The sequence below is a fragment of the Canis lupus genome, chromosome 12 (assembly GCF_011100685.1).
Source record: "Canis lupus familiaris isolate Mischka breed German Shepherd chromosome 12, alternate assembly UU_Cfam_GSD_1.0, whole genome shotgun sequence".
Classification (NCBI taxonomy): Eukaryota; Metazoa; Chordata; class Mammalia; order Carnivora; family Canidae; genus Canis; species Canis lupus.
The window spans coordinates 70,440,272-70,463,969 of record NC_049233.1 but is presented as its reverse complement, the minus strand read 5'-3'; the positions used below and the strand labels follow the sequence as shown (position 1 = coordinate 70,463,969).

Below are 23,698 nucleotides of genomic sequence, written 5' to 3'. Positions count from 1 at the left end.
CTTATACCATGAAGTGAGCTTCAAAGGAGGATTCTGCATTATAGAGACAATTGTCCTGCACAGTTCTTTGGCTCAGGGTATCTGTTTTCCATAATGTCTTAAATATTCTGTTCATGATTAATTTCTTGGTCAAATAGAATACTGCCTTTAATTGTTAAGTTTCTTTTTCCCCAAAATAACCATTACAAATTAATTGGAATTGATTCTTTCCAGCTTAATAAAGCAATCCATTAATATTGAAATATAGACTTACTCTGTATTATTTCCTTTTTTTAATCTTTTTTAAAGATTTTTTTATTTATTTTATTTTTATTTTTTTATTTAATTTATTTATTTATTTTTATTTTATTTTTATTTATTTAGAGACACAGGCAGAGGGAGAAGTAGGCTCTCTGCAGGGAGCCTGTGTGGGACTTGATCCTGGTACCCCAGGATCACCCCTGAGCCGAAGGCAGATGCTCAACAGTTGAGCCACCCAGGGGTCCCTATTATTTCCTTTCTTAACCTAACAGATGAATTCAGAATTTGATATTGTTACCTAGTTTTTTAATCCTGTAAAAAAATATTAACACGCAAACATGTTTACTATGAAACGCACTAAGAGCTGTTTATTCATGCATTTTAGGATATTGGTGCAGGAAAAGGCAAATACTATGCTGTCAATTTTCCAATGAGAGATGGTATAGATGATGAATCCTATGGGCAAATATTTAAGCCTGTAAGTATTATTCTTTTCAAAATGAAAATGGAATTTTAAAAGATTTTTAGAGAAGGTGGTAACATTTGTTATTTTGTACATAGATTATCTCAAAAGTGATGGAGATGTATCAACCCAGTGCTGTGGTGCTACAGTGTGGTGCAGACTCACTGTCTGGTGATAGGCTTGGTTGCTTCAATCTGACAGTCAAAGGTAAGCTATTTCCTGGGTGATAGTCCCAGGAAAATTTTTTTTTTCTTTCCAAGAACTTCTCATAAAAGTTGTTATTTTAATTTTTTGCCTATTGTATTAACCCAGAACCCTATGTTTTGTTTTGTTGTTGTTGTTGTTGAATGTATGTATGCATTTGGAATTGATTTTCATAACTATAGTCTTGTTTCAGTAAATTAGGTGGTCTTTATGTCGGTACATTCATACATGAATAGTTTTATAAAGCTGCTTGAAGTCCCAACCAAGGCAGCCATTGTCAATCTTTTTCCAAATAACACGCAGACTCTCTTCTTCCTTCCTTCCTTCCCCTCCTTCCTCTCTTTCTTTCTAAGATTTTATTTTTAAGCAATCTCTGCACCCAACATGGAGCTTTAACTCAAAACCCCAAGATCAAGAGTCTCACGCTCCTCAAGGCTCCTGAGTGGTCAGGATGTTGAACGTCTGACCGTTGATTTCAGCTCAGGTCATGAGGTTGAGCCCTTTGTGAGGGACTCTGCTTGAGATTCTCTCTCTTAGTCTCCCCCTGCTCCTCCTGCTGCTGACGTCTCTATCTCTGTCTAAAATAAATAAAATCTTTAAAAGTTGCATGCTCATCCAGCTGAGCCAGCCAGGTGCCCCAAACTTTCTTTTTTTTTTTTTTTTTTAATTTATTTATTCATGATAATCACAGAGAGAGAGAGGCAGAGACACAGGCAGAGGGAGAAGCAGGCTCCATGCAGGGCGCCCGATGTGGGACTCGATCCCGGGTCTCCAGGATCGCGCCCTGGGCCAAAGGCAGGCGCCAAACCGCTGCGCCACCCAGGGATCCCTAAACTTTGTTACTTTCAATTTCAGCTTTGTTTATTCACTTCCCATCATGGAAGAAGAGGGAGGGATTCAGGTCTTTTTCACCACTTTGTCTCCAACACATGCACACACTCTTCCAGTATCTTAATTTTTACAGTTTAAATCTGATTGTGGTTGTGGCATTCAGTGTTTAGTGTCATCAACATTAAAGCATGTTCAGCTTAACACATTTTTCTTTATTGTATGACCTTTCTTGCCTGATTTTTTTCATTACTTAGCTTTCTCTTTACTCATTATTAAACTAAGTAGCTTCAGAAGTTCAGGTGCATCAAGTATTCCATTATGTTGACCTTCTTGAAGAATAGCCTTCTGACCTGTTACTGTTGGATGAGTATCCCCTCCCTATAGGCTTGGTAGAACAAGGAGCTCTTTGCTTCCCTTCTGTGTGCCTGCCTTCCCTCCCGCATTACTTTTTCCTCTGTCTTCATCTTAATTTTGGTAGAGCACATTCTCAAGTAGCTTTCTGAGAAAAGATGTGTGGGGGATTAGGAGTGCAGCACCCAAAATTTATATTTGATCAAGTGTTGGAATTAACGTGTACTAGGAGTCCAGACCAAAGTGAAAGATCACCATCATGGAGGGAACTTCTAGGGTAGGAGGAAAAATCCTGAATTTTATTTAATAAGTTCTTAAAATTTGTTATATGAGAGTCAGTAATGATGAATGTTGTATATGGTTTTATAGTTGTTTTCCTTTTGAACTTTGAGTTAACAAATGGCTATTCTTAATTACCTCGTAAGATGTGAAGAATTCTCAGCTGTAACTTTTTAAAAATGACTCTTGGCTTAAATGGAATTACATAACTAAACCCAGATATTTAATTCTTTTACTTAATGTTAGGATTGCTTCTGTACCCAGTTAGCATTAGAATTATGGTATAATCTGTTCTGCCTCTCTTAGGTTGAACCAGTACAAACTTGATTCCCCCTTTTCTTGGTAGATCAATGGCAGTCAAATAGCAGTTTTCTATCGTTCAACTTAATGTGTTGATAACCACCTCTTGGTCTCAAAATGGACATGATCTTCCTAATGTACACAATGGGTACTAACTGTCCGTTTTCATGTCCTGGCTCTTTGAAAATGCTTTAATGCTTTCATGCTTAAAAGTAATAGCATTCATAAATCCTATACTGTAGTGTTTTACAATAATCTACATTTCAATTGTTAGAATTTCAGTTGTACAAAGCATAAGGGTATTTGTAATCCTAGATCTTTTTTTTTTTTAATTTTTTTATTTATTTATGATAGTCACAGAGAGAGAGAGAGAGAGAGGCAGAGACACAGGCAGAGGGAGAAGCAGGCTCCATGCACCGGGAGCCCGATGTGGGATTCGATCCCGGATCTCCGGGATCGCGCCCTGGGCCAAAGGCAGGCGCCAAACCGCTGCGCCACCCAGGGATCCCTGTAATCCTAGATCTTAGATTCTAAGTTTTCTCTACTGCCAGCTTCAATTTAGGTTTCTCAGGTCTTTTGAAGTCCGTTACCTCTTGTCCATCTCCTTCCTATCTTCATTTATGTTGTTACTGTTGTGTTTCTGCCATTCTTCATTTTTTATAGGTTTTAGTTTTAGCCTTTAAAAAAAATTGCTTTATAGTCCTTTTTATCAGGTTTTGAGAAGAAGGAAAAGTGGTTTTGTTTAGCCAACTTTTTTTTACTCAGAGGTCTATAAAGTAACTTTCTGTTTACTTTGTCTTTAAAAATACCGAAGTGGTTTTTATCTAAGAAGACTGTGTTTTTTCAATAGCAGCAATAGAAATTGGGTTATGAGTTTCATAGTGCAGCAGTTAAAGAATACTTAATGGAAATGTACTATCTTTGGATGATGGAGTTTCAGATAGCTTTTTTTGTGTACTTGATTATACCAAATACTCTTTAGTAAGCATGATTTTTTTCTGTAATCGAAGAGTTTTTTTCTTTAAAGATTGATCTGTATGCCTGAATTTTTGATATATCCATAATACTGGTAACTAGCTTATAATTGATTATTAAATAATCACATTTATGCAAAGAAAATATTTTGTTTTTATATTCGGTTTACTTTTCTGTTCAAGTTTCTACACGTAGAAATTTGTTGAAGTGTTCCTCATGTAATAGGTAGTAATTTTATAATCTTAGCTAAGATTATCCATGGATATCTGCATAAAGTTCTGTTCATATTTTTAATCTTAATGGTATAATTTGCTTTTCTGTCAGGGACACTTGTTAAAATAGCCAATTGTATCTGAGTTGTATATATCATTGTATGAAAGGTATTTGATTAAAAAATCTTAGACTAAAAATTCCTTGAAATTTTTGCATATTCTTTAAATACTTAGAAAAGCCATTTTGGTTTATGTAAAACTGTTTGCATTTATTATCTTTTTAAAACTTATTTTTCAAACTGCTAAAATATTTAGATTTGCTGTTAGCCAAATCTTTTTTGTCTCAGGTCATGCTAAATGTGTAGAAGTTGTGAAAACTTTCAATTTACCATTACTGATGCTTGGGGGAGGTGGATACACAATTCGTAATGTTGCTCGATGTTGGACGTACGAGACTGCGGTTGCCCTTGATTGTGAGATTCCCAACGGTAAGCATTCTTATTAAGACCCATACGTACAAATGTGGGTGGGTGGATGATGAGCTTCTAGAGCCATGTGAACAGGAGAGCAGTCACTAAATAAATGCCCTTTGTGTTCACTTTTAAACGTTTTCTTGGGGAATGTTTCACAGCTTGAATCTGGGTTTTGTGCGTGGATTTGTGTGGAAAACTGAGCTTTTAATATGTTACTTTATTTTATTGTTTTTAATAGAACTGCCATATAATGATTACTTTGAGTATTTTGGCCCGGACTTCAAACTGCATATTAGTCCTTCAAATATGACAAACCAGAACACTCCAGAATATATGGAAAAGATAAAGTAAGAGACCATTGAGTTAATTTGATAAATATTTCATCTTTATTTTTATATATCAGATGTTTCCTTTGTCTTTTTCAGAAGCATTTTTGAAACGTTAAGATGACTGATTTCTTTTAATTTTTTTGAGATCATGAAAACGTATGTGCTTCGTAGCTCAAAAATATTTCCATTTTCTACCAAAATGGATTTTTAAATTTCAAAAGGCACTGTAAATTGTATACTTTTTTGCCTTACGAAAAAATGAAATTTTCCTTTTTGAAACATTTTGGTAGGAGCACCTGGGTGGTTCAGGGGTTGAGCGTGTGTCTTTGGCTCAGGGCACGATCCCGGGGTCCTAGGATTGAGTCCCACGTCGGACTCCCTGCGTAGAACCTGTTTCTCCCTCTGCCTGTGTCTCTGCCTCTCTCTGTGTGTTTCTTACGAATAAATAAAAATAAAATCTTTAAAAAAAAAAAAAAAGAAACTTTTTGGTAGAACTTTATCTCCATGAACAAAGTGTTTAGAGATCTGTTGTGCTATACAGACCCAAGTTTGTGTCTTTTCTCTGCCAACACACTAATTTTTGTGACATTTGGCAGGTTAATTTGCCTTTAGGCTTATATTTTCTCATTTTTGAAATGGGGGATGAAATAGTATCTGTGTTGTAAATTTTGAGGATTAAATGGGTTAATGATAGTCTGAATGTCATGCTTTTATATTATTATTTAACTCATAGGTTTTAAGTCAGGTAAAAGATGAAATGTTTGCTTAATATTTCCTCTTACATTTAAGAGGAACATGAAAAGAAATGAATTTTATCTAATAAATTTGCATGTGTAATTTAGACAGCGTTTATTTGAAAATTTACGCATGTTACCTCATGCACCTGGCGTCCAGATGCAAGCAATCCCAGAAGACGCTGTTCATGAAGACAGTGGAGATGAAGATGGAGAAGATCCAGACAAGAGAATTTCTAGTAAGATAATGCCTTGATGTGTATTGTTACATTCAACTTTCTTATGTCTTAAAACCTGATTTGAATGTCAGTGTTTTTAGTTCATGTGACTCTGTGTGATCAAGGGGGTGCCTGGGTGGCTCAATCGGTTGAGTATCTGACCTCTTGATTTTGGCCCAGGTCATGATCTCAGGGTTGTGAGACCAAGCCCCACACTGGCTGTGGAGTCTGCTTGGGATCCTCTCTCCCTCCCACCACCACCCCCCCTGGCCCCCACTCCCCATCCATGTGCATACATGTAAACATGCTTTCTCAAAAAAAAAAAAAAAAAAAAATCCTGTATATTTGGGAATGAAATGAAAAGTAATACCATTTATCCAAAGTAGGATGAGTTGACTAACATCAAGCACCTTCCGTTTGAGTCTCTAGCCTCCCATTCCACTTAATATTGCCTGCTAGAGTTCTAGCACAATGGTATGCTATTGTGGTGTAGACCTTCTAACATACTTGGTAGTAATGATATTTTTAATATTGTCTATGTCTCATTTTAGCTGTAAAACGAATGGTTAGGGATCCCTGGGTGGCTCAGCGGTTTAGCGCCCGCCTTTGTTCCAGGGCGCGATCCTGGAGTCCTGGGATCGAGTCCCGCATCGGGCTCCCGGCATGGAGCCTGCTTCTCCCTCCTCCTGTGTCTCTGCCTCTCTCTCTCTCTCTCTATGTCTATAATTAATAAATAAATAAATAAATAATAAATATTTAAAAATAAATAAAATGAACGGTTAGTCCTTTGAAAAAGACGTTATCCCCACCTCCTAGTAGTAAAACATAGTTTTCCCCTCCAAATTTTTCTTGGTGAGATCCCCAAATGTTTTTCATGTTGCTTTGAATTATTTCTTCCTAGCCTCCGATCTAAATTTTCAGTATTGAACAAACCATGCATTCAGTTCTAATCTTAAAAATATTAAGTATCTGTTACCCTGTACTTTTAGATGTAGAAATTGGTTGGTGCATTTGTACCTGAGTGTGCTAACAACAATTAAACCTCTGACCGTCTTTGTCAACTTTTCTTAAAATCCTTATATAATCAGTTCGAGCATCAGACAAACGGATAGCTTGTGATGAAGAATTCTCAGATTCTGAGGATGAAGGTGAAGGAGGACGTAGAAATGTGGCCGATCATAAGAAAGGAGCAAAGAAAGCTAGAATTGAAGAAGACAAGAAGGAAACAGAGGACAAAAAAGCAGGTCAGATTTATTTCTTGTTAAATATAAGTTTTAAAAATGAGCTTCACTTCAACTTTTTATGAAATCTGAAGCCAGTTACACAAGTATTAAAGGGGGTGGTTTTGCTGGGTAGATGACCTCTGTCCCCTGTGTCACAGGTAAATGGTGCTTACCTTTTAAATCTTTTATTTAGAGCTCTGTCCGTGTTACTAGTTACGTTTGCTTTTATAATATAGAAAACCTTCTTACCGTCTCTTGCTGACAGAGGCACAAAATGATGAACATCACACTATGATAGAGATCCGGTAAGAAGACAGAGGGGTTCTATAGATCCATTTGTATTCTGAGCAGAGCTGAAATTCTATGATAGTCTTTAACTATCTAAAAGTTTATTTGATGGGAATAAAACATCCTTAGACCAATTTCACCATTGTGAAAAAGCTGAGAGAGTGGACTTTGCTCAGAAATTATTTGATGAGAACAAAACAAAACAAAACAAAACAAAAAAAAACAAATTATTTGATGAGAATATAAAAACTGAGGGAAAATCGGAAGGGATTTGGAAGCTAGGTTGGAGGCGAGGTATAATACTTTGATACCTTAACTTAAAAATGCTGTTAGCTTGTCTTTTGACAAAACGATGGTTTAGGCAGTAAATTTACTACCAGAATATATTATCTTTTATCTGAGTTCGCAGAGCACTTAAACACACTTTGGTCATTTTATTTAACATACATTATAATGCCTCATTACAGGGTTTTTACGTGCCTGCACGCTAGATTGAGCCGCTCCTGGCTAGGGAACGCCGCGGTATCCTAAATACCTGTATTCCGAACACTTAACACACCTGCGTTCGCAGTGTTCCTGTTGCTGTCTCACTGCTCTTTATGACAGTGGTCGAGTTTCTCGGGACTTGGCCTGCTTATCTTACCTGATTCTCCCCTCTTCTCACATACTTCAGTCCCGGTGGTCTTTCAGTTCTCCCTCCTAACCTATTCAGTCTGCCTTGCCTCAAAGTCTTCTTAAGTTTTTCTCTGTTCTGGATACTTCATCCCTTTTACCACCCAAAAGCTCTTCATTCTTAGGACACCTCCCAAATGTCACTTTTCTGTGGTAGCCTCTCCCAGCACCGTCGCTCGGTGCTGCGCTCGGGTCTGTAGGCCGACCTGTCCACAGCGTACCCGTACCCGCTGAGATGGTGTCGAGGGGAAGCACCTTGACGGGGGCAGGGCCTGTGTTACATCGGCCCCTTGAACCTCTGTCTTTCAGCAAAGTGTAAATAGATGGTTACTGAGTTCATGAATAGTAAGATTGTATATGGCAGCTTTTTATATTTTATTTTAAAGTTACATATCTTATATTTAAAAATAGGCTTCAATCTCTTCCCAATTTCTCTTCCCAATTTATGTTTTTAGATGTTAAGGAAGAAGATAAATCCAAGGACAGTAGTGGTGAAAAAACAGATACCAAAGGGTAAATTATGTTCCGTATCGAGTAACTTTTCTGTGCTGTAAAAATAAATACATTGACTTTGGGTGTGGATGTATCGTATTCTTTTGAGAAGTGCTGGACTGAACTTGACTGAGAGCATCAGTTGTATGAAGTGCTCTAAATTTTAGTCCGTATTGGTACCTAAGGTAATCTGTAACATATGCCGTCTTAACCGTCCGTTTGTGTTGTCTGTTCGTCTGTTACTCACGTAGCTTGCCTTAGAAGATGGTAAAGGGTAGTCCTAATACTGTATAACTGAACATAAATCGGATTGTACTCTCGTATGTAATGTATCTCGGACCTTTTGCTATTAACTTTATGTGATCTTTTCATGGTGCTCTTATTTCTTTGTGTATACGAATTTTGTTAGTTTTGGGTAGTGGATAAATTGAAACACGGGGCTAGCATAAAACAGTTGATGCAGTTACATTTAGCAGAATCATAATTGAGGTTTTTATCGTCAGAAAGCATATAAATCCCTGACCTCGTCTGATTTTGTGTTAGCCTTTATAGGATAACGTGGACTAGATTGTAAAATCACTGGGAAGATGTAAGGTAGTCAGTACTCCGGGAACAGTCAGGACACTGTGTGTTTGGGCCGTGACCCTACGGGGCCTTAATGTTTTATGTTGTCTCTTAACAGAGCCAAATCAGAACAGCTCAGCAACCCTTGAATTTGAATGTCTCACCAAGTTCAGAAACCATAAACGAGTGAGAAAATATTGGGAAGAAAAATTTTTTCTTTTTGAAGACTTCCGGCTTCATTTTATACTACTTTGGCATGGACTGTATTTATTTTCAAAATGGCTTTGTTTTTGTTTTTCTTGGCAAGTTTTATTGTGAGTTTTCTAATTATGAAGCAAAATTTCTTTTCTCCACCATGCTTTATGTGATAGTATTTAAAATTGATGTGAGTTATTATGTCAAAAACTGATCTATTAAAGAAGTAATTGGCCTTTCTGAGCTGATTTTTCCATCTTTTGTAATTATCTTTATTAAAAAATTGTACTTGGATTGTCTTTGTCTGTTTATTACAACAAATCTTTTTTCGGGGGCTAATAACAGGACTTTGTACAATTAGAATACACGAGGAGTGAAAGATAACTGATCATGACTTTAAGGACATCCGTTTAACTGTTCAGGAAAGGCTGTTTTACGGTACTTCTTTCTTAATGTGATAGCAGTTCCTCTTCTAGCATCTTCTTTTTATAGTTTGGCTAGTTACTACCAGTGAAGATTGGCATCTTATTTTAATAGTTTATCTCTAAATTAACAATATAAGCTATGTGATTGAAATACAGGAATTATATTTGAGCTGAACCAAAGATTCCCAAAAATTGGAAATGAAAATTTCTGAATTAAAACCATAATCAGAGAAGGGAAGGAAACTTGTCTTCCATACTGAGCAATATGTGACTTTGTTGCCCACCCCCACTGTGTACCAAGTAGACAAGGATTGTATGGCTGTGCTTGACCAGAATTTTCCTGTATTCATACTAAGTCTAAAATAAAACCTATTTAGACAAAACCTGGTCCTTTTACTGCATTTTGTAGAGCATCCAGGTTCCACTATTGCACACAAGTCTCCAAACCAAAGAAAGAAACACTTAATTTGTTTATCTGTTCACTTTCATGTCCTGGGTATGCAACTGAAGATAATGAGAAAATGCACCCAGAGCTTACATTCTAGTGGTAAAAAGCAGACAAATGGGTAATTTATACTTATTCCAGGGTGTGCAATAGAAAAAAATAAAACATTTTAACTTGTCAAACTTTTTTGCCTATCCTGAAGTAATTGTTTTGAGACAAAAATCATAAAATTCTGGAAGATAAGTGAAAACTATTTCTCTGTAAGCCCCTATGTTGAGAAGTACTTGAGACGTTCACAGAAACACCTGGATGTAGGTAATGAGCAGCCACGTACTTGCTCTGATTCAACAGACTTCGCTTTTGCTATATTTACTAAGTTTTTTTTTTTTTTTTTTTTTACTTTAAATATATTACACCAGTTTGAAGAGTTTATACGCTTGGCCATTTAATTTAACTCCCCTTTCCTGCTTTACGGAAGTAACCATTACTCTGAAGTTTGTGGATATTTCACCCACTGCTGCAAATCTGTCAACATCCAAGACTTTATGACGCTAAGTATTAACTCATTTCTTCATTTAGTTTGTGAAGCACAAAGTATCCCATACATTCGCTTCTGTGACTTGGTTTACCCTGTTGAGCAAGTGTCCATTGTAACGGCTGTGGATTACTGCTCTATTGTGAGGACGTACCAAACGTGCGTTTCAATACTGTAGTGAACCTCCTTGGTGTATTTACCTCGTTTTCCTATCCAAGTTTAAGTGTTACGTAAAACTGAAGCTTCAAGAGAATTAGGAAACCAAGCAAGTTCACCCTGTGAATTGGTACAACCAATTGTGACTTGGTTACAACCAATTGTGACTTGGTACAACCTACAAACAACTGCTGGAAGAAAAAGGCCTCATTTACAATAGCAATGACATTTTCTGGAAATAAAAGCACAGAGAAGGTACAGGTCTGGTGTGTAACAAGAGCAGTGTAACAGGATGTCAAGATCAATGTATTTAGAAATTAATCATGGATAAATAGGCTGGGGAGGGGAGAAGGCTTATTCCCTAAGGACTGTTGGGATAGCGGATAATCAAATGGGGAAAGGTTTACACCTCCCACCAGAAGATTCAAGTTCAAATTAGTGAAAATGAGACCATACGTACTAGAAACCATCCAAGAGACTTAAAAAAGTAATTGGAGAAGGTCTGACTCCCAACTATAGAAGAAACAATTGGTGTATTTTGATTTAAAAAAAGGTAGGCCAACAGGACTAAGTTGAGGGAAATGACAACCGGCAGGAGGCAGCCGCGTGCAGAAAGAATTAGGACTTGGTCACGGTTCAGAAGGTGGCACCGAAAGCTAGTAGAGAAAGACCGAAGAGGCGCAGGGAGGATACGAACAGCGGGAAAAATACAAACGGTTATAAATCCAAACATCTTGAACTAATTAGGAAATACAAAATAAAAACTATGAAGATTTGGGATCCCTGGGGCCTCAGCCCAGGCTGTGACCCTGGAGTCCCGGGATCGAGTCCCGCATCGGGCTTCTCGCAGGGAGCCTGCTTCTCTCTCTGCCCGTGTCTCTGCCTCTCTGTGTCTCTCGTGAATAAATAAAATCTTGAAAAAAAAAAAAAAACCTGAAGATTTAACTTTTTGACCTGATTTTTTTACACCTATCCTAAATTTGAAAAACAAGTGTTGGCAAGAGGATGAAGGAAGTTGGTTCATACCGTAGTAGAGCGTGAGTCGCTAACGTATGGTGACTTAATGTAACAGCGTCCGTCAAAATGACCAGTAAGAATCTGGGGGCCTGGGTGGCACAGTTGCTTAAGCGACCGACTGGGTTTGGGCTCCGGTCATGGTCCTGGTGTCGGGGGGAGATGAGGTCCGGGCTCTGCGGGGAGGCCGCTTACGATTCTCCCCCGCCTCTTCCTACCCTGCTCGCGTGCACTTTCACATCTTTTTTCTTAAAATTACAGATAAAAATCTGATCCAAAATTCCATTTTGAGAAGCTCCACAGCCTTGTGCAAACGACTTTCAGGAATCCCTGTGCAGCACGGTTGGGAGAGGTCAGGAGGGCATGTCCTGCGGAGGAGGAGCCGCGGGGCGCGCCAGCGGGCAAGTGGAGTCGGTTCCCGGGAGCACCTCTAAGGGGCGCCCTTTCCTCGTGTGCAGAGAGCAGGGCCGACCAAACTGATCCTACAAACAATGCCTAGAACTATAGGAGGTGCCGCCCTGGCTGCTTTCACGGGCTTCCAGCGTCCGGCCGGTGAACGTCGTGCAAAAAGTCCATTAAAAAACCAGCGGATGGTTTGTCGTCAAAGGGATAGACACTTTACACGACCCTATGGCCTCCCTTTCCAGGTCTCAACTTAGCTTCTGGAATGACTGGCGGGTCCACACAGCTGGTGGCCGGGCCACAGGGACGGTCTCAGCCTCGCTTCTTCCCGGGGACGAAGGTGTGCGGCGCCCGCCAGACTCAACGGTCACTAGCATTTATTCATGAGACACAGAGACACAGAGGCAGGGACACAGCAGAGGGAGGAGCAGGCTCCATGCAGGGAGCCCGACGTGGGACACGATCCCAGGACCCCGGGATCACGTCCTGGGCCGAAGGTGGCCCTCAACCCCTAGGCCACCCGGGCTGCCCAGCATTTCGTTTTTTAAAAAATGCACTTTGAAACTGAGGCCTCACCTCGGGGAAAACAGAAGAGTGGGCCTGGAATGACGGTGTGCCCTGTCCTTTCTTCGCATCCCTCAGGCCACGGGTGCCAGGCCCACGGTGGCCCGAGAGACGAGCGTGTGGACCTAAGCCCCAGTGTCATCAGGCGGCCGTGCGAGGACTAGTCTTGGTCCTGCCGCCAAGGCCCGGCGTCCTGCCACTGGGAGTTCTGGAAGCTCTTCTGCCGAAGGCCCTTCCCCGCACCTTCTGGCTCCAGCGCGTGCAGCGGAGTCTCGCTGAAGCCTCTCGGTTCTCTGCGGTCCCCACCCTCCACGGTGACACAGACGACATGCGTCGGCAAGGTCTAAACAAAAACCCGGGCGCGTGTAGCACCACAGGTAGGACACCTGCACGGCCTGAGACCCTTTCTCTCGCCCCGATCCCGCGTGAGCCCCTACCCCCGTGCCTCCCTTCCTCTCGGACTTAACAGGAAGGTGATGCTGGCTCTCCGGTCGGGCCACACTGCGAGGCCCGACCCACAGGGACCCACTGCCCAGGGAGCCCGGCGGGCTCCGGCCGGGGAGCACACGACTTGCTGGGTCCGGGGGTCCTGGAGCCCGCGGCCCGTGTCGGGTCAGATGGCTTCTCAGAGAGAGAAGAGAAATGCACCCTCCGCGTGGGCCAAGGGGCGCAGACGGCGCTCGGGTGATTGGGGGGCAGAGCCAGCTCTGCGGGGCCCGGGAGCAATCGGGGAGCGGGTCTGAGCCACGAGGCTGGTGACGGCAGCTGCAGCAGGACCGTGATGCCCCGCAGTTTGCTTGAGGATGACCTGCCAAGCACAGTGGCGAGCGGGCCCTGGGAAACGGGGCTCCCCCTGCTGTGGCTCCCCCCCTCCCAGGGAGCACTGTCCTGGAGGAGCCGCCGCGCTGCCCCAGCTCGCCACCAGATGGCATGTGTTCCATTGCTTGCACGGTTTTCCTTTTCTGCTTTTTAATTTTTTCCTGTAGACGCTTGACCTGTTGAAGCAGTAGAGCAACGCGAACAGGCTTTGGGGGCGCAGCACTGGATCCAGGCCTCTGGGAACCACGCTTCAGGGGGCCGCACTCCCGCGGGCCTGAGCTTTCTATCCACACGAGAGCGCGGACCGGGTGGTGAACTGTGAGCTTTCTCATGAAAGGCAGAAGAGAAATGAATATGGGAAGAAGAAGAGCGTCCCCCCTTTTCCTGGGGCTTTGATCATTTACTATCCACCATGGAAAAGGAGAATTGAGATCTCGTCCTCGGGGTTGCAGCCCAGCACGATGAGGGTGAAGTGCAGGGGCAGTGGCTTCCTGCCCTCGGCCTCGGTCACCAAACCAGGCCCGCAACCCTGCCCCCCGGTACTTCCCAGGGCTGGGATCAGGATTATGGGGGGATCCTGGTGGGACAGATTACCAGGGAGAGCCGCTTCCTCGCTTACATTCTGTTACTACCAGACGGCGGGACCGGGGAGGTTTTGGGGGAAGCTCACCCGGCGACAACTGGTGTGTGTTTAGGGGTGAGTCCGACAGCTGTGATCCAAACTCTGATCCCTCTGGGCTGGAAACTTTGGGTTCTCTGGATAAAGCAGAAGCTTCTGGCTTGTGTCATGGATCATTCAACTCGTTACCTTTGTCTTTCCAGAAATCAACATTTCCGGGGTGACCTCCAGCCGTGTGGCCCTACACTGAACAGGCTGGGGCACAGCTAAAAATCATAAACAGGAAGTTAGCCGCGGCCTTGACATCCTATCGTTTTGCTTTTGGTCACGTTTTGCTTTGAGCGCCGTGCCTCAGTTTACCAATCTGTAAAGCGGGTCAGCTAACAGCTGGCAAATAACCACGCTTCTCCACCCTTCCTCTGCCACAAACCGATCGGTGCTCGCGGGCCTTAACATGCTCAGGGCGGAGAGCCGCAGCAGTGACTCAGAGCTGGCATTAGGGTCGCGCTGTGACACAGGACACGTCTGGGTCAGCGGGGAGCTCGCACCGCTGTGCACCAACGCGCAGTGCATTTCCTGCTGCTGGACCACGGTAGGAATTATCTTTAAGTCACTATTGTCCTCACATGTGACCACTTACCATAGAGGTTCATTTTTAGAATCTGCGCTGGAGCGGGTATCAGCATTTCATTCCTCTTTGTGGCTGAGTAATGCGTGTATATACACACTACTTGGGGTCCATGGTTTTTTCCTGTAGCACCTTCCTCTGGCTTTGGCGACAGGAAAGACTGGCTGTGCAAGACAAGGTAAGAGTGTTCCTTCCTCATCTACTTTTTTGGAAGAGCTTGAGGATTGGTGTTAGTCCTTTAAATGACGGATAGAATTCATTAGTGAAGCCATCTCGTCCTGGGCTTTTCTTTGTTGGGAGGTTTTTTATTAAAGATTCAGTGTCTTTCCTTGTTATAGGTATATGGAGATTTTCCTATTTCTTTTTGAGTCAGCTTTGGTCATTTGTGTATTCCTAAGAGTTTCTCCATTTCATCCAGGTTATCAAGTTGCTGGCACACAATCCGTCATAGGATTATTATTCTTATTCTCTTATTTTCCTCTATTTCTGTAGGATTGGTAGTAACGTCTCCACTACCACTGCTGGTTTTATTTACGTAATGGAAACATTGCACTAAGTTAAAGAAGCCAGAGGTAAATTCTTTGGGTTTTTGTTTGTTTGTTTTTTAAAGATACTATGTATTTAGTTGAAAGAGGAAGTGAGAGCTCAGGAGTAGGGATTGGAGCAGAGAGAGAGGGAGAAGCAGACTACCCTCTGAGCAGGGAGGCCCAACCCCAGGACCCTGGGATCCTGACCTAAGCCACAGGCAGGTGTATAACTGACTGAACCACCCACATGCCCCCAGAATGGGGTAAATTCTTTTTTTTTTTTTAATTTTATTTATTTATTCATGAGAGACCCAGAGAGAGAGGCAGAGACACAGGCAGAGGGAGAAGCAGGCTCCATGCAGGGATCCCGATGTGGGACCCGATCCTGGGACCCCGAGGTTACATCCTGAGCCCAAAGCAGATGCTTAACTGCTGAGCCCCCCAGGGACCCCAGAATAGGTAAGTTCTTAACCAGGAATTTAGATTGGCAGTTGCCAGGGCCTGGTGCAAAGGTCAAATAGTAGGTATTGGTTAATGGGTACAAAGTTTCCTCCTGGGATGGTGAAAGTGTTCTGAAAGTAGATGGAGGGGGGGTTTGCACAATACTGTGGGTGCCCCCCCCCCCAGCTGCCCCCTTCTCAGCGGTCCATTTTATGTCAATATCGCCTCTAAAAAATTGCTTGTGTTAGGCCCCCTCCTGGGTACGGCCTTTACCGTGCTGTTGGAGCAGGGCCGAAGCTATTCCAACATAAGGAAGGAGATGGGCATCACGCAGCAACCTTGCCCACACCCGCAGAGTGCCAAGGGCCGGCGGCTCCACTCAGGAAAAGAAGGCGGGGGAGGAGCACATAGTGAGGAGAGCAGGTGGTGTGGGCCTGTAGCTGAGCCAGTGTGGTCTCGGCGGTGATCTGCCCGGTGAGGAGCTGCGGCCACAAGCTGGGGGCACGGGGAGCAGCCGCGGAGCTCCGAGGGCTGGGGGCCTGGGGGGGCACGGCTGGGGCACGGGGTGGGGGGCGGGAGGGCCGCGGACGGGCTGGGCTCGGGGTTGGGGCGGGAGGGCCGTGGACGGGCTGGGCACGGGGGGTGGGGAGGGCCGTGGACGGGCTGGGCACGGGGTGGGGGCGGGAGGGCCGCGGACGGGCTGGGCACGGGGTGCGGGAGGGCCGCCGAGGGGCTGGGCTCAGGGTGGGGGCGGGAGGGCCGCGGACGGGCTGGCACGGGGGGGCGGGAGGGCCGCGAACGGGCTGGGCACCGGGTGGGGGCGGGAGGGCCGTGGACGGGCTGGGCACCGGGTGGGGGCGGGAGGGCCGCGGACGGGCTGGGCACGGGGGGCGGGAGGGCCGCGGACGGGCTGGGCACGGGGCGGGGTGGGAGGGCCGCGGACGGGCTGGGCACCGGGTGGGGGTGGGAGGGCCCCGGACGGGCTGGGCACGGGGTGCGGGAGGGCCGCCGAGGGGCTGGGCTCAGGGTGGGGGCGGGAGGGCCGCGGACGGGCTGGCACGGGGGGGGGCGGGAGGGCCGCGGACGGGCTGGGCACGGGGTGGGGGCGGGAGGGCCGCGCACGGGCTGGGCACGGGGTGGGGGCGGGAGGGCCGCAGACGGGCTGGGCACGTGGGGGGCGGGAGGGCCGCGGACGGGCTGGGCACGGGGCGGGGTGGGAGGGCCGCGGACGGGCTGGGCACGGGGTGGGGGCGGGAGGGCCGCGCACGGGCTGGGCACGGGGTGGGGGGCGGGAGGGCCGCAGACGGGCTGGGCACGTGGGGGGCGGGAGGGCCGCGGACGGGCTGGGCACGGGGTGGGGGCGGGAGGGCCGCGCACGGGCTGGGCACGGGGTGGGGGGCGGGAGGGCCGCAGACGGGCTGGGCACGGGGGGGGGGGCGGGAGGGCCGCGGACGGGCTGGGCACCGGGTGGGGGTGGGAGGGCCCCGGACGGGCTGGGCACGGGGTGCGGGAGGGCTGCCGAGGGGCTGGGCTCAGGGTGGGGGCGGGAGGGCCGCGGACGGGCTGGGCACGGGGGGTGAGGAAGGGCCGCGGCCGGGTCCCAGGGGTCGGGGGCTCCTCTCCCCCGCGGACTGGCTGCGGGCGCCTGCGGCCCCCCCCCCACGGCCTCCGCGGCCCACTCGGCCCCTCCCCCTCCTCCTGGTGCCCCGGCCCGCACGTGAGGGCCCCGCACCCGGATCGGTCGCAGAGGCTCCCGGGGCCCCCGCGCCACCTGCCAGCCCGGCCCTCCAGGCAGGGGTCGCGGCCTGTAGGACCCGCGGCCCGGTGGGCGCCTGCCCCGCGGTGACCTCCGTCGTTCCTCCAGGGGCAGAAAGGTCGCGGCTCAGCCCTGCGGCCCCCTCCCCCCGGCCCTCTGCCCCCCTGGCCTTCTGCGGGGAAGCCCCTGGGCGGTGGGCACCGGCGGCCGCCCCAGCCAATCTGGGTCTCCATCCATTTTTTCATAAACAAACAAACAAAAAAAAGGTAAAGGAAGAAAAGAAGGGAGTGAAAGACCAAAACTGAGATCCTATCGCTGCCACTACGGGCCGAGTCAAGGCGCGTCACTGAGCCTCCGGCTGCCTCGGGTGCGGAAGGAGGAGAGGGGATGAGGAGGGAAGGGTGCTGACCCCACAGGTTCACGGCCAGAAGGCCTAAGACAATGCATACAAAGTGCCCACGGGTGCCCGGCGTGTTTGAGGTGCATAGTTTCCATTACTTTCTTTTTAAAGATTTTATTTATTTACTTACTTACTTATTATTTGTTTATTTGAGGGAGAACATGGTGGGGAGAGGCTGCAGCAGACTCCCGGCTGGAACCCACAGGGCTTGATCCGAGGACCTTGCGACCATGGCCCGAGCTGAAGGCAGATGCTAAGGGATGAGCCCCCCAGGCGCCCCGCTGTTCTGTTTCTTATTATGAATACTTGTTTTCTAGTCTGTAAATCAGAATAGAATTTGGCGATTGAGGTTAATCTGTGATTTCCAGGTGCGGGTAGTTTTTCTGTCGTGTAACAGTGTAGACATTCCTGGCTGCTAGAACATACTTTTAAAAATGAAACACGTCGTGATTGGGAAATTTGCACATCTCGTCATGGGTCAAAATAATCTTAACTCCCAACGTTTTGCAGGTATGAAAATAAACAACTAAAACTGTAGGTGGGAGTGAAGCAAGAGTTAGCGAATGAAGATGGGAAGGTACTTGGAAGCCAGCTGCACGGTTTTGATGACAGCTTGATGACAGCATTTCGGCCCTTCCGCATCATCCTTCCCAACGACCCTGGCTCCGGGGAGCCTTAAATATCCAAGGAGAGCGCCGCTCAGGAGAAGGAGAAGGCTCATCCCTTTTCCTTCCTTGATCATAAGTGTGAAGACTCTTCTTGTGTCACACTCTCCAAGAGTGGTGCTGGTAAATATGAAGAATGTGTGAATCCGTACACTTTTATAAGTGGTTTTAGGACTGATTTAAAAAAAGTTATTGGTCAAATTGAACACCAATAAAAAAATAAATTTATTATAAAAAAAAGTTATTGGCAAACATAAGAAAATTAGTTCCAAGATGTTCATTTTGGTGTTGTTTATAATAACAACCTAAGTGGTCATTCTTGTAAGTTTCTGTAAGGAATTATAGTTTATTAATTCCCTGGAATATGAAGTATTCCATGAAAATGATTATATAAGTCTATATTTTAACGGGGACATATATTTAGAGATATTAATTGGTGACAGAAAAACAAGTTACATAACAAACACATAATCTCACTACCTTTTTGTTCAAGTGATAAATACACGTGTACGGATTTAGAGGGACCAAAGTGAAAATATTAAGTGACTGTCTCTGTATAGTGCGTTTAATGTGCTTTTAAATTTCTTCTGCGTGTTTAGTTCTATTTTTGAACGTGTCCACAACAAAGATACATGTTACTTTGATAAAATAATTTCTCACAGGAACTCACTGACTCCAAAATGTGACTAATTTAACTTTCTATCACTGAAATATTGTTAACATTCTCTAGCTCTCAGTTAATGGAGGAAAAGCTAGAGGTTAAAAAAAAAAAAAAAAATTCCTGACAGAGAAGCAAACTTTGAGATGCCCTGTGTTTTATTTTCAACTAAAATCTTAAAGAAATCCTAAAGAACGTGTACAGAGAATCCAGAACCTCTCGTTGAGCGGGCCCGAGGAAGACTTGCCGCGGAAGAAGGGACGGGCCGAGCACTGACCTGCCCTTTGGAGAGGCCGAGAGCCCCCTGGACCCCGGGAGTCCATCTGAATTTCCTTTAAGACAAGCTGAAAATCCGTAACAAAGCTCAGGACCCACATTTAACCTCGCGTCTCCCGTAGTCTGTCCTCCAGGGCCTAGTTCCATGGAGTATTAGCAGTGGATAAAACCCGACGAAGGTTCCACGCTCAGTTGGGGGAGCATTCCTACGTAGTAAATGCCGCAGCCTTATTTCAGGAGCTCCTGCGCAGACCTGGAGTGGGAGGCTGGGCCAGTGGCTCCAGGGAGGCACGGTCCTCGCTTCTCTGACTGGTGTCCTCTCAGGGTCCTCGTGGGGAAAACAAACCAAAAGTGTCCTGTGGTCAAAGAGAAATCAGGGCTCCTGGGTGGCTCAGTTGGCCGAGCGTCTGCCTCGGGCACAGGTCATGATCCTGGGGTCCCGGATCGAGTCCCGCATCGGGCTCCCTGGAGGGGGGGTCTGCTTCTTGCCCCTCCCCTGGCTCCTGCTCTCTCGCGCTCACTGTCTCTCTCAAATAACTGTATCAAAGTTATTTTTAAAGATGGTCTAGATACCATCTCATCTTTGTACATCTTTTTTCCTTTGCTGTGTTCGGTCCACTAGCATTTATTTGTTGCTCCCTTCACCATATTTTTCAAGTGTGTCCATTTAAAATTATATATTAACATTGAGTGTCTACTAAACACAACGTATTTAAAGAGCTTTATAATTTAGCTTTTAGAACAACCGTGTATGCTAATTTCACCTCTGTCTTCCAAGTAGAGAAACTGAGGCATAGAGACATTAGGTCAAGGGGCTCCTAAGAGACTGAGCTTTGATTCGAGTCCTTGAAGTGGTTCTTCCGGGAGCGCATTTCAGGCCTACTTCAGTGACCTTTGTCGTTCCCCCCAAGGACAACGGCACAGTTTGTCTTCCTTCCCTCCAGGCGCCTTCTGCTTCCATCCACCCAGCTCTGTCGTGTCCCTGCTCCCTGTCACCCCAAGATCAGGGGCTCCCCAATGCTTCGGGCTGAACCCGGCAGGGGAGGAACTGTGAGTTTCCAGTGACTTCACAGACCTTCACTTGTGCAAAAAATTTTTCTGCTGCCGTTAAAACTTCCAAAGAGGAAAAAGATGATAAATGATCAGAAGAAGGGGGACGGGTCTAACTTTCACGGTGTTCGAGTACGAGGCAGGTGGAGCCCGGCCAGGAGCGGGGACAGAGAGGGGCTCTGTGGCCTGCTTTCCCCATGTTGCCCCCTCCACACCAAGGGGAGGTGGCCCCCTCTTCGCTGCACCGGACTCCAGGTCTGGGAAGCCTCCCAACAATCCAGGATGGAAACTGGAAGAGGAAACCGATGGTTTTGATTCAGCGAATATTTGAAATGATTTCATTCCAAAGAAAAATATCCCAATTAAAGTGCCAGGCATTCAGTGTTCACGAACAGAAAGCAGATGCAGCATGTGTTCAGTTTGAAAGTGACTTGGGAATAACCTTCCCGAAACTGAGTGTGGACACGTTGAAACAATGTGATTCATCACGGGGCTCTGGAGGGTTCTGGAAGAGGAGACCAGGGAGCACCAGGGAGCACCATGGATGCCCAGTGAGCCCCCCGAGAGCCTGCCCATGTACCACGTGTAACAAATACATGCCTGCTCTTTGGCTCTGCCGTTTCAGAGCTTTGTCAGTGACTGCTTGACTCATCCCATAACTCAACTCTTTTGGCAGGAATACATATGGTGGTAACGGTTTTAGAACCAAATTATAAAATTAATTAACCAGTGGGAAGAACATTTTTTCCTACTTCTCAAGTTCAGTATTTTCCCAAAAAAAAAATTTCTGCTTCCTGATTTGGAAAATGAACTTGGAGCCAGGATTTACTCTCTCTTAGAAGGGAAACTTCAATAAAGTTCTGTTGTCCTTTGATCCTTTTAGAAAAGTGAGGCTTTGATTAGTCTTCGGAAAACAAAATTCCCTGACAATTTCTTGTATTGCTTCTGAATAAAGGTAGGAGCGTGCCTGGAGTGCAAAATAATATTGTAGTTAAAAACGATTGCAGTCAGGATGGCTAAGATATAGTCAATCTTCCGTCCAAGTGAATACAAAGTTTTAGCAGGCCTATAAAATGCCTCCACGAATTTCTACCCAGAGAGTTGATGGCGGATCCCAAATTGTAATGTTTTGCAGTTACTACTGTCATCAGTATTTTGTATGTTTTTTTTTTTTTGGTTTTCCTTTGTTTAACAAATGAGATTTCTCACATTTTTTAATGTGTTGCTTTAGCAACAGTTCTCACATTCAAAATAGATTTACATAGACTCTACTCTGCAAATATATATTGAATGCTCACTACGTACAAAACATTATACTGTGTTGTTATGAACCTTCCATTTGAATTAAACTTGGATAGAGGTTGACTTGCATGTTAATTTCTTAGACTGATGTTGGGAAGCAAATTTTCAATTTGCTTTCCCTTATCCTAGTTCCTCACTAACCTACTCTACAATGGACTTGTATGTATCTGTGTAGTCCCAATTAATAAAGAGTGGGTTTAATATGGTATATTATACATCCAATCAATTTAAAATTATTAATCCTACTTAAAAATGTGGAATGGAGCTGAAATAAAATTGGAAATATAGAGATATAGTATGCAATTTAAGACCATATAAACATCTAGGTGAACACCTAAGCTATGATAGATTACATTATTTGCCCCAATTCCCCCCACCCGCCTTCCCTCCGCCATACCCACACTCAATGCCATGCCACTCTGCAGTGCTTCTTCCTATGGTTTATGCTGTTTGATCTCTACCATTGGCTTAGTCACGTGAGTTGCCTTGGTCAACAGAATGGGGCAGAAGGGATGGTGTGCTAGATCCAGAATTAAGCCCTTAGGGATTTTGCATGATTCCACTTTGTCTCTCATGTTTCCAGCATCCATGAAGGAGGTAAGGCTGGGGCTAGCCGGTTGCCAGAAAAAGGAATTTAGACAAGTGGAGGAGAGTTGCCCTCCCTGCAAGGCAACCTAGCCAGACTTGGCCGAGACCAGAGCTCCCAGCCACCCTAGAGCTGCAGCCCAGCTCCCATCAGCTATATTAGTTTGCCAGGCCTGTCACAACAGAATACCACAGACTACAGGGCTTACACAACAGAAAAAAAAAATATTTTTTTATAGTCCTGGAGGCTGGAAGTCTGAGATCAAGGCAGGTTGACAGATTTGGTTTCTTCTGAGGCTTCTCTTCTTGGCTTACAGGTTAGCCGTCTTCATGTTCACATAATATTCTCTCTCAAAGCGTGTCTGTGTCCAAATTTTCTCTTGTAAGGACACCAGTCATCCTGGATTAGACCTACCATAATGACCTAATTTTAACTTAATTACTTCCTTGAAGAGCCTCTCTCCACATACAGTCACATTCTGAGGTAGTAGGGGTTAGGACTTACACATATGGATTTTAGGGGGATGCATTACAACAACCAAACTCAAGTGGCAAACAGATTCATCAGCTATAATAATAAAAATCAGAATTTTAAGACAGTGAATTTTGAATTTTGGTGTGCTTTGCTACAAAACATTACATGTAGCATGAAAAAATTTTTAAACAATTATTAGTGATGAGATTTGGGGTGATTAAAAAATGTTTTAGATTGTTGCTGCATATTCATTGAAATTGGCTGTATTTTTTTTCTGTAAAAAATGTTTTTTTTTTTAAAAAAAAAATATTTTTTTTCTGTAAAGTAATGCTTCTTCATTGTTATAAAAAACAGAAAATGTGGTGATATATAAACTGTAAAAATAAGAATCAGTTGTAATGTTTCCCCATCCATGGTAGAAAACCAATGTTAAATACCTTTTAATTACTTTCCTATTTACAAACACACACCTACCCATACATATTTTTTCACATATACCCATACATATTTTCACAAAAAGATACTATATTTTACATATTTTAAGCTGCTTTTGTTTTTTTTAAATAAAAAGTTCTTCAAGGATAGTGTGCTATTAATATAGAGAAATATAATTTTAATGACTATGTAGTATACCATTTTATCAATTACCATAATCTACTAACTTTGTATTGGATATTATTTAGATTGCCCTCATTTCCTGTGATTATTTTCTTTTTCCCATTAAAAATAAGCATTCAATAGTGTTTCTTTCTAAAATTCTTTGAGACTTGGGGTTACAAAATAAAATACATGTGGAGATTGTTACTTTCTTCAGAAAAAGATTTTACTTACTTATTCATGAGAGACACACACACACACAGAGAGGCAGAGACCCAGGCAGAGGGAGAAGCAGGCTCCATGCAGGGAGCTTGAT

At 44.7% G+C, this 23,698-nt stretch overlaps 1 protein-coding gene and 1 long non-coding RNA gene across 4 annotated transcripts in view; both read left to right on the top strand.

The window, feature by feature from the left end:
* Nucleotides 1-9,337, top strand: part of HDAC2 (histone deacetylase 2) — a 29,389-nt gene extending 20,052 nt beyond the window's left edge. For 2 of the 3 annotated variants that reach the window (XM_038555000.1, XM_038555001.1), the window contains exons 7-14: nt 626-718; nt 802-910; nt 4,203-4,343; nt 4,567-4,675; nt 5,500-5,630; nt 6,698-6,853; nt 8,248-8,305; nt 8,967-9,286. In XM_038555000.1, coding sequence (XP_038410928.1) covers nt 626-718; nt 802-910; nt 4,203-4,343; nt 4,567-4,675; nt 5,500-5,630; nt 6,698-6,853; nt 8,248-8,305; nt 8,967-8,997 — 828 coding nt within the window. In that variant the 3' untranslated portion in view covers nt 8,998-9,286. Of the gene's footprint in view, nt 1-625; nt 719-801; nt 911-4,202; nt 4,344-4,566; nt 4,676-5,499; nt 5,631-6,697; nt 6,854-8,247; nt 8,306-8,966 lie in introns of all 3 variants that reach the window. The other variant, XM_038554999.1, reaches the window with a different exon arrangement.
* A 2,543-nt stretch (nt 9,338-11,880) lies between these two features.
* Nucleotides 11,881-23,479, top strand: LOC106559557. The gene is made up of 5 exons (XR_005368172.1): nt 11,881-12,961; nt 13,571-13,942; nt 14,226-14,828; nt 15,143-15,222; nt 18,285-23,479. It is a non-coding gene; the product is annotated as an uncharacterized LOC106559557 (long non-coding RNA).
* Nucleotides 23,480-23,698: the final 219 nt, after the last annotated feature.